Here is a 15,696-nt window from a genome sequence, read left to right as displayed (position 1 = left end):
TTTCAGAAAAACTCACTCTCCTTAATCCCATTGTCGCTTCTTCCCTTCTGAGCCCTCTACTGAACACTTGACATACACATATGAGGTATTTCCTTACTCGAGAGAAATTGGGTTACACATTTTAGGAAGATTTCTCTCCTTTTACCCCTTGTAAAAATTCAAAAACCGGGTCTACAAGAACATGCCAGTGTAAAAAATGAAGATTTTGAATTTTCTCCATCAATTTGCTGCTATTTCTGTGAAACACCTAAAGGGTTAACAAACCTTTTGAATGTCATTTGTATACTTTGAGGGGTGCAGTTTTTATAATGGGGTCATTTGTGGGGTATTTCTAATAAGAAGGCCCTTCAAATCCACTTCAAAACAGAACTGGTCCCTGAAAAATTTCGATTTTGAAAATTTTGTGAAAAATTGGAAAATTGCTGCTATACTTTGAAGCCCTCTGATGTCTTCCAAAAGTAAAAACATGTCAACTTAATGATGCAAACATAAAGTAGATATATTGTATTTGTGAATCAATGTATAATTTATTTAGAATATTCAGAGAGCTTCAAAGTTAAAAAAATGCAAAATTTTTAATTTATTCATCAAATTTGGGAATTTTTCACCAAGAAATTATACAAGTATCGACAAATTTTTACCACTAACATAAAGTAGAATATGTCATGAAAAAACAATCTCAGAATCAGAATGAAAGGTAAAAGCATCCCAGTGTTATTAATGCTTAAAGTGAAAGTGGTCAGATGTTCAAAAAATGGCCGGGTCCTACAGTGAAAATTGGCTGGGTACTTAAGGGGTTAAAGGGATTATCCAGGAAAAAACTTTTTTATATATCAACTGGCTCCAGACAGTTAAACAGATTTGTAAATCACTTCTATTAAAAAATCTTAATCCTTTCAGTACTGAAGTTGAGCTGTTCTTTTCTGTCGAAGTGCTCTCTGATGACACCTGTCTCGGAAACCGCACGGTTTAAAAGCAAATCCCCATAGCAAACCTCTTCTACTCTGTGCAGTTCCCGAGACAAGCAGAGATGTCAGCAGAGAGCACTGTCGCCAGACAGAAAACAACAACTCAACCTCAGTAGCTGATAATTATTGAAAGGATTAAGATTTTTTAATAGAAGTAATTTACAAATCTGTTTAACTTTCTGGAGCCAGTTGATATATATATATATATATATATATATATATATATATATATATATAAATAAAGTTTTTTCCTGGAATACCCCTTTAACACCCCACAGGTGATTGACAAACTTTCGTTAAAATGGGAAGTAAAATAGAATGTTACCCCCAATTTTTCATTTTCACAAGGGGTAATATGAGAAAAAGCCCCCAAAAATGTGTAACCCCATTTCTTCTGAGTATGGAAATACCCCATATGTGGATGTAAAGTGCTCTGCAGGCGCACTACAATGCTCAGAAGAAAAGGAGCTTTTGAAGAGAGAATTTGGTTGGAATGGAAGTCGGGGGCCCTGTGCTTTTACAAAGCCCCCATGTTGCCAGAACAGTGGATCCTCCCCCACATGTGACCCCATTTTAGAAACTACACCCCTCACAGAATGGAATAAGGGGTGCAGTGAGCATTTACACCCCACTGGCATTTGACAGATCTTTGGAACAGTGGGCTGTGCAAATGAAAAATTATATTTTTCATTTTCATGGACCACTGTTCCTAAAAACCCGTCAGACACCTGTGGGGTGTAAATGCTCACTGCACCCCTTATTAAATTACATGAGGGGTGTAGGGTCCACTGTTCTGGTAGCACGGGGGCTTTGTAAACACACATGGCCTTCAATTCCAGCCTAATCCTCTCTCCAAAAGCCCAATGGCGCTCATTCTCTTCTGAGCCTTGTAGTGCACCCGCAGAGCCCTTTACATCCACATATGGGGTATGTTCTTACTCAGAAGAAATGGGGTTACAAATTTTGGGAGGCTTTTTTCCTATTACCCCTTGTGAAAATGAAAAATTTGGGGTAACACCAGCATTTCAGGGGGAAAAAAACTAATTTTTATTTTTCACATCCAACTTTAACAAAAATTTGTCAAACACCTGTGGGGTGTTAAGGCTCACTATACCCCTTGTTACATTCCGTGAGGGGTGTAGTTTCCAAAATGGGGTCACATGTGGGTATTTTTTCTTTTGTGTTTATGTCAGAACCGCTGTAACCAGCAGCCACCCCTGTGCAAATCACCAATTTAGACCTCAATTGTACATGGCGCTCTCTCACTCCTGAGCCTTGTTGTGCGTCCGCAGAGCAATTTGTGTGCACATATGGGGTATTTCCTTACTTGAGAGAAATTGCGCTACAAATTTTCTCCTTTTACCTCTTGTGCAAATGAAAAGTATGGGGCACCACTAACATGTTAGTGTAAATTTTTTTTATTTTTTTACACTAACAGGCTGGTGTAGCCCCTAACTTTTTCTTTTCATAAGGGGTAAAAGGAGAAAAATCACCCCAAAATTTGTACCACAATTTCTCCTCAGTATGGAAATGCCCCATATATGGCCCTAAACTGTTGTCTTGAAATACGACAGGACTCCAAAGTGAGAGAGCGCCATGTACATTTGAGGCCTAAATTAGGACTTTGCAATAGGGGCGAACCCGGATACAAGGATGGGGCTGGTCTCCACCAAAACCCTACGGCAGTGTTTCCCAAACAGGGTGCCTCCAGCTGTTGCAAGTCTATGGCTGTCCGGCAATACTGGGAGTTGGTGTTTTGCAAAAGCTGGAGGCTCCGTTTAGGAAACAACGCCGTATGAGACGTTTTTCATTTTTATTGGGGGGGGGATGTGTACTTGTAGAAAATCCACTGAAAACCCACCCATGTGAATGTGCCTTGTACATTCACATGGGAGGGGCGCCCCAAACCTTCAGCTATGGCAAAACTACAACTCCCAGAATGCACTGACAGACCGTACATGCTGCGAGTTGCAGTTTTGCAACAGCTGTAGGCACACTGGTGGGGAACTCCTGAGTTAGGAAAATGACTCTAGCTCAGTGATTCCAACCCGTGTGCCTCCAGCTGTTGCAAAACTACAACTCCCAGCATGTACAGACCGTACATGCTGGGAGTTGTAGTTTTGCAACAGCTGGAGGCACATGGGTTGGAATCACTGAGCTAGAGTCTGTTTCTTAACTCAGTGGTTCCCCACCAGTGTGCCTACAGCTGTTGCAAAGCTACAATTCCCAGCATACCCAAACAGTCAGGGATGCTGTATGTGTAGTTCTGCAATATCTGGCCCTTCAGATGTTGCAGAACTACAACTCCCAGCATGCCTGGACAGTCTGGGCATGCTAGAAGTTGTAGTTATGCAACAACTGGGGAAGAACAGTTTTGGAGACCGCTAAGTAGTGGTCTCCAAACTGTAGCCCTCCAGATGTTGCAAAACTACAACTCCAAGCATGCCCAGATTGTCCAGGCATGCTGGGAGTTGTAGTTCTGCAACATATGAAGGGCCAGATATTGCAGAACTACAAGCCCAGAATCCCTGACTGTCTGGGCTTGCTGGGAATTGTAGTTTTGCAACATCTGGAGGACTACAGTTTGGAGACCACTGTATAGTGTTCTCCAAACTGTGCCACTTCAAATGTTGCAAAACTACAACTCCCAGCATGCCCAGACAGTCAGTGCATGCTGAAAGTTGTAGTTTTGCAACATCTGGAGGACCACAGTTTAGAGACCACTACACAGTGGTCTCCAAACTGTGGCCCTCCAGATGTTGCATAACTACAACTCCCAGAATGCTGGGAGTTGTAGTTTTGCAACCTTGAGAAGGCCACAGTGAAGATTACCTACCCGCGATCTTCACTGCAGCCTGACCGGCGATTTGCGGCTATCACCGACATGGGGGGGGGGGGGGGGGGTCTCAGGACCCCCCTAGGCATTGCCACGGGATACCTACTGATAGATATCAGCAGTCATCCCAGTCCGATCACCACCCACTGAGCGGCGGTGATCGGAAATGCGGATGGCATACAGGTACGCCCTCCGTCCTTAAGTACCGGGACGCGATGGCTTATCCATACACCCTCTGTCCCCAACTGGTTAATAAGCATGTTTGGTATTGCCGCGTGCATAAATATCCAAACTATTAAAATATAATGTTGATGATCCTGTATGGTGAACTGTGTAAGCGTAAAAAACTAAAAAAGTCCACAATTGCTGCTTTTTTTGTCACATCCTATAAACATTTTTTTATTAATAGCGATTAAAAAGTTACATATACGCAAAAGTGGTAGCGATAAAAAAAGAAAAAGTGCAAAAACTGAGCCCTCATACAGTCCCGTATACGGAAAAATGTGAAAGTTGTAGGTGGTCAAAATAGAGGGATTTTAAACATACTAATTTTGTTAAAAAAGTTAGAGATTTTTTAAAGTGGTACAATAATAGAAAAGAATGTAAAGATGGGTATCATTTTATTCTTATTGACCCGCAGAATGAAGGCAATATGTCATTTTTATCATAAAGTGTATGCGTCAAAACGAAACTTTCCAAAATTAGCAAAATTGTGGTTTTCCATTTAATTTTCACACACAAATAATATTTTTTGGGTTGGGCCATACATTTTATGGTGAAATGAGTGATGTCATGACAAAGGATAATTGGTCGTGCAAAAAGCCTTCATATGGGTTTGTGGATGAAATTATAAAAGAGTCATGATTTTTAGAATGCGAGGAGGAAAAAAAAAAAAGGCAAAAATAAAATTGGCCTAGTCCTTAAGGGGTTAATTATTGGAACCATCCCAAAGCTGAGCAATGATTGAACACACATGCCGTATGGATAGTCTATACTTCCTATCACCTGTGCTCACATTTGTAGTGGCCCTATCAGGTTTGTGGCCCTCTCCTGTTCAGGATATAAATGCTCAGTGTAGAGTACCTGGCAGTGTGCACCATCATAGAACACAAAATGGGGAGCAGTGAAGTGGGGCTCAGGCTAGGACTGGTGTTCTGGGCATGGTGTGTACTCTGGAGTGATGGGAAGGATTTATGGGATGGATCTTCACATCTCCAATGTGGCATTGACAATATGGAGCTGTCCTTTCCTGTGTCACTTGAGGGCCTTGCATTTTCACTGCTGGTTCTAGGTAAGTAGCTATTTTCTAGCTGTAAGTGATCTGTGACTAGAAAACTTCTATATTGTGCAGTTTGCTGGGCCTGTCTCTAACTCCAGTCTTGTGTGCTGCATAATGTGGCTATGGCAAGTCTGTAATATATGCAGTGTACTTTCTGGGCTGCTTGTGCTTTTAGTTCTGGTGCTCATCCCCTTGCCTCACCAGAAAAGAAAGCTTAACTCTTGCTAAGGCTGTGTTCACACTAAATTTTTTTTTTTTTTTTTTTTATTCCTATAATTTAACCCCTTAAGGACCCAGCTAATTTTCACTGTAGGACACGGCCATTTTTTTGCACATCTGACCACTGTCACTTCAAAAATTAACTCTTGGATGCTTTTACCTTTCTGATTCCAAGATTTTTTTTTTTTTTTTTTTGTAACATATTCTATTTTGTGTTAGTGGTAAAATTTTGTTGATACTTGCATCATTTCTTGATGAAGAATTCCAAAATCTGTAGAGAATTGAAAATTTTGCATTTTTTTTTTTTAAAACTTTGAAGCTCTCTGCTTATGAGGAAAATGGATATTCCAAATTATAAATTGATTCCCATATACAATGTCTACTTTGTTGGCATCATAAAGTTGACATGTTTTTACTTTTGGAAGACACCAGAGGGCTTCAAAGTATAACAGCAATTTTGCAATTTTTCACAATTTTCTAAATCGAAATTTTTCAGGGACCAGTTCTGATTTGAAGGGCCTTCATATTAGAAATACCCCATTATAAAAACTGCACCCCCCCCCAAAGTATTCAAAAGGTTTGTTAACCCTTTAGGTGTTTCACAGGAATAGCAGCAAAGTGAAGGAGAAAATTCAAAACCTTCATTTTTTACTCACATGTTCTTGTAGACCCAGTTATTGAATTTTTACAAGGGGTAAAAGGGGAGAAATCTTCCTAAAATGCGTAACCCAATTTCTCTCGAGTAAGAAAATACCTCATGTGTGAAGTTTTCGGCGGGCGCATTAGAGGGCTCAAAAGGGAAGTAGTGACAGTGGGATTTGAGTGAGTTTTTCTGAAATGGTTTTTGGGGGGCATGTCACATTTAGGAATCCCCTATGGTGCCAGAACAGCAAAAAAAAAACACATGGCATACCATTTTGGAAACTACACCCCTCAAGGCACGTAACAAGGGGTCCAGTGAGCCTTAACACCCCACAGGTGTATGACGACTTTTCATGAAATTTGGATTTGTAAATTTTTATTTTTTCCCTCAAATTTAATTTTTACAAGGGGTAATAGGACAAAATGCCCCCCAAAATGTTAAACCCCAATCTGTTCTGAATATGGAAATACCCCATGTGTGGACGTCAAGTGCTCTGCTGGCGCACTACAATGCTCAGAAGAGGAGCGCCATTGAGCTTTTGGGGGGAAACATTTTTTGGCATGGAAGTCGGGGGGGCCATGTGCATTTACAAAGACCCCCCCCCCCCCCCCGTGGTGCCAGAACAGTACCCCCCACATGTGACCCTACTTTGGAAACTACACCCCTCAGAGTTTAATAAGGGGTGCAGTGAGTATTTACATCCCACTGGCGTTTGACAGATCTTTGGAACAGAGGGCTGTGCAAATTAAAAATTAAATTTTCCATTTTCATGTACCACTGTTCCAAAAATCTGTCAGACACCTGTGGGACGTAAATGCTCCCTGTACCCCTCATTACATTCCGTGAGGGGTGTAGTTTCCAAAATGGGGTCACATGTGGGTATTTGCACTTATGTCAGAACTGCTGTAAAATCGGCCACCCCTGTGCAAATCACCAATTTAGGCCTCAAATGTACATGGTGCACTCTCACTGAGCCTTGTTGTGCGACCGCAGAGCATTTTACGCCCACATATGGGGTATTTCCATACTCGGGAGAAATTGTATTACAAATTTTTTTTTTTATTTCCCTTTTACCTCTTGTGAAAATAAAAAGTATGGGGCAACACCAGCATGTTAGTGTAATTTATTTTTATTTGCACTAACAAGCTGGTGTAGCCCCCAACTTTTCCTTTCATAAGCGGTAAAAGGAGAAAAAGACCCCCAAAATTTGTAGTTCAATATCTCCAGAGTATGGAGATGCCCTAACCTGTTTCCTTAAATACGACAGGGCTCTGAAGTGAGAGCGCGATGCGCATTTGAGGACTAAATTGGGGATTGCATAGGGGTGGACATAGGAGTATTCTACGCCAGTGATTCCCAAACAGGGTGCCTCCAGCTGTTAAACTCCCAGCATGCATGGACAGTCAGTGGCTGTCCAGAAATGCTGGGAGTTGTTGTTTTGCAACAGCTAGAGGCTCAGTTTTGGAAACGCTGCCATACAATAAATACATTTTTATTGGGGGGACAGTGTAAGGGGTGTATATGTGGTAGTGTAGTGTTTTTAGGGTACATTTGCACTGGCGGGTTACAGTAAGTTTCCCGCTAGGAGTTTGCGCTGCGGCAAAAAATGCCGCAGCCCAAACTTGAAGCAAGAAACTTACTGTAAACCTGCCCGTGTGAATGTACCCTGTAAGTTCACCAGGGGGGGGGGCAAACCTCCAGCTGTTTCAAAACTACAACTCCCAGCATGTACTGACCGTGCATGCTGGGAGTATTAGTTTTGCAACAGCTGGAGGCACACTGGTTGGAAAACCTTCAGTTTGGTTGGAAAATACTGAGTTAGGTAACAGAACCTAACTGAAGGTTTTCCAACCAGTGTGCCTCCAGCTGTTGCAAAACTACAACTCACAGCATGTACTGATCACCAAAGGGCATGCTGGGAGATGTAGTTATGCAACAGCTGGAGGTACGCAACTACAACTCCCAGCATGCCGAGATGGCTGTTTGGGCATTCTGGGTTTTGCAACATCTGGAGGGCTACAGTTTTGGAGACCACTGCAATGTGATCTCCAAACTGTGGTCCGCCACAGTAAGCTACAAATCCCAGCATGCCCGGACAGCTGTCTGGGCATGCTGGGAGTTGTAGTTTTGCAACATCTGGAGGGCTACAGTTAGAGACCACTATCTAGTGGTCTCAGACTGTACCCTCCAGATGTCGCAAGGCAGCTCACCGGCTTCCGTAGGATCCAGCCGCACGTCACCGCCTGATCTCCATCGCCCACAGCCTCCGGATCAGTAAGTGTATCTTCGGCGCCGGTCCCTGTTGGGTTTCCCCATCCTGCCCCACCTATTGTGGGTGGGCAGGACGGGGAAAAACTAAAGTTAACCTCCCCTGCCCCCGATCTGCTATTGGTGGTTGCGTCTAGACCACCAATAGGAGGGGTGGCACCCCTGCCACCTCACTCCTATCTCTTCAGGGGGGTTGTGGGTGTCATGGACACCCACAATCCCCCTTCTACTCCGGGTCACCATAGACCTGTAATGACCCGGAATCGCACAAATCGCAAGTGTGGTGACCCCCCCCCCCCCCTGGGCTTCTGCACAGGATGCCTGCTGAATGATTTCAGCAGGCATCCCGGTCCGATCCCCACCCAGTGCACAGCGGGGGCCGGAATTGTCTATGACGCACGCGTACGTCATGGGTCCTTAAGTACCACGGTGTAATGATGTACACGTACATCAAGGGTCCTTAAGGGGTTAATATTTATTCCCATTCCCTGTAAAGGCAGCAAAGCCCAGTGTTGACATTATTTTGGAGTATTCATGAGAAACTGCTTCCCAATGTTAGTTGTAGCGCACTCTTCCCTACTGTGACCTGGATTCAGTATTTTTAGGTTATGTAGGATCATGCCCAATCCAAAGAAACATAAAGCTCCTGCTGTTCCTTTGTATGGCCCCTTTATTCTAGTATTTGAAGGTGTGGTCACCTCTGAGCCATTATGTCCTAATTCAAAATCTGTGCCCCTAGCAATGAAGTGTTGCACAAGCCAGAACTACCAAGTGTGAACATGCCCTTAAGTTTATCTTGACTCTTGTAATCAGATTTTCAGGGGAAGCCTCACAGCCTCACCAACAACTCCGCCTGTGGATTCTGGACAAGCAAACGAAATGACATGATTCTTCTTAATGCTGCCTATAATGGCTGCTACGTAACGGAGGAGGTAAGAACTTGTAGAAGTATAGTGCAGCAACAGCTTAGGCCAGATCGTATTGTCCATGTGTGGACAGGAGTAGGGCATTGCTAGATCTCCAATTGATATTTCCCTTTTTAAAGGGATAAATCGGTGGGAAATGTTTTTCAAATCAACTCATGCCAGAAAGTTAGATCTGTAAATTACTTTTTTATAAAAACCTTAAGCCTTCCAGTAATTATCAGCTGCTGTATGCTACAGAGGAAGTTGTGTAGCTCTTTCCAGTATGACCAGAGTGCTCTCTGCTGCCACCTGTCAGTGTCAGGAGTTGTCCATAGTAGAAGCAATCCCCATGGCAAACATCACCTGCAATGGACAGAGGTGATAGCAGAGAGCACTGGTCACACTGAAAAGAATGACACAATTTAAGATTTCTAAATAGAAGTAATTTACTAATCAGTTGAATTGGTATTGTAGCTATTGTGTCAGTTCTAGTAAGAGGCAGGATGAAGGGTGTAGTAGCTGAGCAAGTTGCTAGCTGTGGGAAGATTCAAATATTTATTTTAAAGGGGTACTCCAGTGGAAACTTAACTTTTTTTTTTTTTTTTTTTTTAAATGAACTGGTGCCAGAAAGTTAAAAAGATTTGTAAAATAAAGTTGCAACAGCAGTCTAGGTAAAAAAAATGGAGGCTCTCAGCGCACATTTTGATCAAAAAGTGCGCTGAGAGCCTCCATTTTTTTTTTTTACCTAAGAGTGCTGTTGACACTTTCTTTTTTTTGTACGTCTTGTATTTGCCACAGCAAGCGGGCACCTGTGTATTAGGTTGTTGTGCTGGCTATTTTTCCTTTGTAAAATACTTCTATTAAAAAATCTTATTTTTTTTAGCAGCTGCATGCTACCGAGAAAATTCTGTTCTTTTTGAATTTCTTTGTCTTGTCCACACTGCTCTCTGAAACCTGATGTCCATGTCAAACTGTCCAGTGCTGGAGAAAATCCCTGTAGAAAACATATGCTGGTCTGGACAGTTCCTGACACGGACAGAGGTGTCGGCAGAGCGCTGTGGAAAGACAAAAAGAAATTCAAAAAGAACAAATTTCCTCGGTAGCATACAGCTGCTAAAAAGTAAAGGAAGTGTACATTTTTAGAAGCTTTTTTTTTTATGGAAGTAATTTACAAATCTGTTTAACTTTCTGGCACCAGTTGCCTTATAAAGACCTAAAAAAAAGTCTTCCACCGGAGTACCCCTTTTAACCTGCTCATTCTGGCTTAGGAGTCCAGTGGGCAGTCCTATCGGTGATATGGGGACAAGTCACTGAACATTCCTAGTTGAGACTGCACAATGGACTCCTAACCTCAAAACTAAAACATGTTGACAGAAATCCCTGCTTAGTCTAAGGCTGGGTTCACACTACGTTTTGTCCCATACGGGAGCGCATACGGCAGGGGGAGCTAAAAGCTCGCACTCCAGTATGTGACCGTATGCGCTCCCGTATGTCATTCATTTCAATGAGCCGACCGGAGTGAAACGTTCGGTCCGGTCGGCTCATTTTTGCGCCGTATGAGCTTTTACAACCGGACCTAAAACCGTGGTTGACCACAGTTTTAGGTCCGGTTGTAAAAGCCATACGGCGCAAAAATGAGCCGACCGAACGTTTCACTCCGGTCGGCTCATTGAAATGAATGACATACGGGAGCGCGAGCTTTTAGCTCCCCCCTGCCGTATGCGCTCCCGTATGGGACAAAACGTAGTGTGAACCCAGCCTAAGACCAGGTGTATCAATCTGCTTAGCTCCTGCTCTAAATACATTAGAAAAGTTAATATAACTGGGTCATGTGATCACAGTACTCTGTAAACTATATGATGGAATCGTCAACTATCTGCCTTCATAGACAGATCTTCCAGCTGGGGAGAAGGGCACAATGCTGCCCACTTCCCCAGCATATAATTCACAATCGCAGCAGGTCTCTCAAATAAGACCTGGTGTGATCAACTAATCTTGACATGTCAAAAGTTTCATTTTTTTTTAAACATATTTTTATTGATTTTTTTCACAAGTACAAAGGGATATTTACCAGGACAATCCCCTGGGAAAAAAAATAGCAGATAACTGATGCAAAACCTTTCGCAACATTATAGCAAGGTCTGAAAGTCTCCAAACGGCCCCTATCCCAAGAAAACCCCAAAACATCCCAATCCCCCTAATGGTTCATATCCGGTCCAATATGTGAGGCATCCAGTATAGGAAAAGAAGGCGTAAGACTATGATGTAACAGTATCAGATATCAAAGAATAAGCGCAGCCTGGGTTCACAGGCACCTGACGGCCCTGGATCAGAAGAATAACCCTCAATCAGACAGTCTATATTTCTAACCTTCCCAAAGTCCCTGAAATAGAACGTGTGAGATACCACAATGTATCTCTAAACTGTTCCATCACCCTCCTGATTTCATCATCTGTACAGATGAAAGTCAGAAAAGACTTCCATTTCTTAAAAAAGGCCTTCGGCTTTTTTTTTTTTTTTTTCTTTTGTACGTTGATCAGTGAAATGAAGAAAATGGGTATTTCTTCATTTGTAGAAAAATCTCCCCAATAGAGGGCAATGTGGGTTTTAGCCAATGCGCCAGAATACACCTTTTAGTTACTAAAATGAACATGTGTATCAGAAGGGTCAAGTCACAACCCTCCCAGGACACATGAAGAATCACCAGCGCCGGGTCCACAGGTACTGATACATAGTTTACCCCTCAGAATCTCAAAGAGCAACACCCAGAGATTTGACAGCGGAACATCCCACCAGGCCATGCATTAAATCAGACCGATGGGTATGACACGCCGGGCAATCTTTAATATGGTCTGGACGATCGGGGGTCCATGGGAAAGTGAACCCATATGTGGCGTGGTGCATGAGCTTAAACTGTTTCCCTCGACTTCATTAATGACCGCCTTGCAAACCTTCGTCCAACCCTCCACTATGGGAAGTGCTAGGTCCCTTCTGTCTAACTTCTCCTCCCAATAACAAAACATGGACTGAAACATTATATCTTCCCCCCTCCTGTGTTAATGTCTATATAGTCCCGCCAGGGAGTAGAAGCCTGTGTCTGTGATAAAGGGGTCAAATGAGTTGAGGGTGCTCTCTAGTAAGGTCCCTCAATCTAGGTTCCAGGAAGGCTTTTAATTGTAAGTATGGGAGAAAGTATTCGGGGCCTAGAGAGTAGGCTGAGGATAATTCTTCAAAGAATAAGTACCTATTTTCCGTTGGGCTCAACAGGTGTTGGACCTTCAAAATACCAGCCTCTCTCCACGCTCCGAACATGCTGTTGTCCCTACCCGTGGGGAATTCAGCCATGGTCCATAATGGCATATGCTTAAGTGAAAATGGCAGTCGCATCAGCAAGCGACCCTTCTGCCACTGTGTCCCTCACTATGCAAGAGCCCTTTTATACCCTTAGGGACAGCACCTAGTTTGGTATGTAACAAACCTGCCAGTGACCATGGATGTACCAAATCCAATTCTAATGCAGTATTCAAGAATAATTCCCCACCCCCTAAGCCAATCAAGACAATGTCGATAGAGGCAAGCCAGATTGTAATGTTGTATATCAGGGAAGTTTAACCCTCTGCGTTTTGAGAGCATCAATTTCTGTAACTCTATACGTGGCCTTTTATTATTCCACAAGAACTTCATGAAGGCCGTTGTCAGGGTAGCAACGTCCATCCTTTTCAAGAGCATGGGGATAGTCTGGAGAGGGTATAAGAGATTCGAGAAGCTGAGCATTTTCAATAAATGGCTACGTGCCAAGAGGGGTAGCAGTAGGCCTGATCAAAAGTTTCAAGGATGGTAACACTTTTAGTGACACTAGTACTGTATAGCCCAGAATACTTTGTCAGCAATCTGAATGCCATAGATCTGTAATTTTAAAAATGTCTTTACAGAATGGTGAATATGTGGTGACCCTCTTGTTGGAGGCGATAACAAATGGTGGAGTTGAACAACACAAAGTGGAGAAGAGATGTCCTGTCATGACTGGTAAACAACTTGTTAGTTTTTGCTTTTCATATAGTCTGGAATGACTCCCAAAATAACTATGGGTAAATTCACAATGCTAAATGCCAGCCTAAAATTATTTTGAATGTACCAAACAGGAAGTGTCACAACACAGCTTAAAAGTACCTTATACTTGTAGGTTCTAGGCTGGGATGGCGATGTTAACTGCTAAGGCTGCTTTCACACTACCGCTGAGCACTTAATGGTAGTTCTGTTGTGAAATGACAGGAGTTTAGGTGGAGAGAAACCACTAAACTCCAAAATAACACCCGACAAACCCCCATGCTAAGTCAGTGTGATCCATTGGTGTGTGTGCTGTGCTTCAACCCATTCAGGGTCAGTTAGACTACTTTTAATTTTATTTTGTGTGCTTGACAGGACAGAGCATGGTGGCAGTGTGAACCTAGCCTAAATAGTCACTCTCAAAGACCATGTTGCATCACAGATATACACGTGTAGGTTTTGGCCAGGATCTCACCTGATAGAAATACTTCCTGGATGCGTGCAACACAACCCAATTCACTTGCATTAGGTGTGCGGTATCCCAGTTCAGGACCTGGTCCTGTCTAAAGTCGCTTCATTCCCATAGGGCTCTACTGCAGAGCTTACCCCTGGTCACCTCATATAAATTGTGTATTTAATGTATATACATAGGTATTATAAATGTATAGGACCTTAGCAGGTCATGTGACTATATAATTATGGTTTTACTACTGTTCAAGGACCTTCCAGGGTCATGTGATGTACCCAGAGTTCACTGGGTTCAGGACTTACAGGTTTGCTGACCATGAGCTTAGTCCAGCCCCTTATATAAAGGGCTGTAAATTCTCACTTGGTTCCGGACTATCAAGCAAGCACAAATATCTCAGCAGAACTCTCAATTCATCTAGGCCAAAGCCTGAAAGAACCTACAGCCACTAAACCATGAGTTACAAAGCTCAAGCTATCAAATCCTGTGACTACCAGCTAAAATATTATAATCAGTAGCACAGTGGCCTGTGTCAAAGCTCATTGCTTCAAAGTCCCAGCAGACCTGTGAGGAACCTGCATTCCGGTTGCCTCTTAAGAGACTTATGTATAGAGACTGTTGCATAAAATCTTCAAGTAAAGTTCTTCAGTTTATTCATAGTCTGCTGTGGACACCCTGTTTTCCCTACAGTTTCTGGGACAGTTGGCAGTAGGACCATTAACACTAAGGAAACCCCACCCAGACATTGTAGTGCAGGGTCTGGTGGTATTAACCCTTATGTGTTGCAAACACCCCAGACCCCACAACTCTTCTGGTTCACCTCAGGTGTAGCACAACATGGTGACAAGTGGCCCCAACAATAGTGGTGTTTGTCTGTCGGTCTAAGCTGTAGTTCCAGCAGCCCCAAATAAAGGTAATGACCATAAAAACCACTTGGCTTATCGAAGTCCCTAAATAGAAGGGATGCTATAGGCACCAAGTAATGTGAGCTAGGTTTAGGGTATAGTCACTTGGCACTGAAGCTTATGATTTGATGGCATAGACTTCAGCAAACTTCATTGAATGTGGCACAACCTTCTGCACATGGATTAACCCTATGGGTACATGTATTTGCTGCCCACTGACTTCAATGGGTAGCAACATCTGCTACATCAGATCTGTAGCAAAACCTATGCACATGTGAACTGACCCTAAGTGTTTGAGAAGCATTTAACATGCTAAGGAGCTACAGTAGCCAGTTTTAGTGACCTGGATAAGAACAGTGACAGGTATTTACTTTCCAGTGGGAAATAATGGAAAACCTGGCCCCTCTTATAGTGAATAGCCCTAATATTGCAAATAGTGGCACACCAGATTAAGAACCTCTTAGAATTTTTTTTTTTGTTCTGGGTATGACCTGACAACTTATTGACAATTATCTCTACCCCAGCTAAGGATGCTCCAAGCCCGAGTGTATGTTCTGCTGTAAGTCAAGTGGACAAGCTTCCTTGTGTATCTGCACCAGTGTCTCAGGTGGTCTGTGAAGAAGTTGGCTGCTGTTTCTCATCAAATGACTTTACAATGCCCTGTTTCTATGGGAATAAATGTAAGTATCTGCATACCCCAATGTGTACTGTATATATGTTGCTGAAAAGATGCAAACGTGCTCGTAAGTTTGGTTATTTTGACCTTTAATGTTCCCATACAGTAGGTCAAATGCCATTGCCTTGACACATAGACTATTCTTGCATTGTACTGTTCTAACTGTCTGACCATCTTTCCTGCAGTGACCACACAGTGCACAAGTGACAACCTCATGGTGGTTGCTGTTTCCAAAGATCTGACAATTCCATCGTTAAACTTGTCATCTGTCCGTGTGGTTGGTCTGGACTCTTCAACATGTACAGGGATGTCAATGTCCATGAGCACATCCTTTGCAGTCTTCCAGTTCCCTCTAGGTTGTGTCAACTCAAGACAGGTGAGTAGAATACTTGGCCAAGGTTTACTCAAGAAAACACTCATTTTCTAGACCCTTAAATGCTAGAAAATTTATTGGCTTTAAGGTACAATAGCACTGCACCCCTAC

At 42.8% G+C, this 15,696-nt stretch overlaps 1 protein-coding gene across 3 annotated transcripts in view; it reads left to right on the top strand.

Moving 5' to 3' along the window:
• Positions 1 to 15,696, top strand: part of LOC130267342 (zona pellucida sperm-binding protein 4-like) — a 40,408-nt gene that overhangs the window by 22,264 nt on the left and 2,448 nt on the right. For 2 of the 3 annotated variants that reach the window (XM_056516927.1, XM_056516926.1), the window contains exons 2-5: positions 9,027 to 9,145; positions 13,051 to 13,144; positions 15,061 to 15,216; positions 15,398 to 15,588. In XM_056516927.1, coding sequence (XP_056372902.1) covers positions 9,098 to 9,145; positions 13,051 to 13,144; positions 15,061 to 15,216; positions 15,398 to 15,588 — 489 coding nt within the window. In that variant the 5' untranslated portion in view covers positions 9,027 to 9,097. Of the gene's footprint in view, positions 1 to 4,757; positions 5,096 to 9,026; positions 9,146 to 13,050; positions 13,145 to 15,060; positions 15,217 to 15,397; positions 15,589 to 15,696 lie in introns of those variants that run through there. The other variant, XM_056516925.1, reaches the window with a different exon arrangement.

The sequence above is a fragment of the Hyla sarda genome, chromosome 4 (genome assembly GCF_029499605.1).
Source record: "Hyla sarda isolate aHylSar1 chromosome 4, aHylSar1.hap1, whole genome shotgun sequence".
Lineage (NCBI taxonomy): Eukaryota > Metazoa > Chordata > Amphibia > Anura > Hylidae > Hyla > Hyla sarda.
This window is presented reverse-complemented; position numbering and strand designations above follow the sequence as displayed.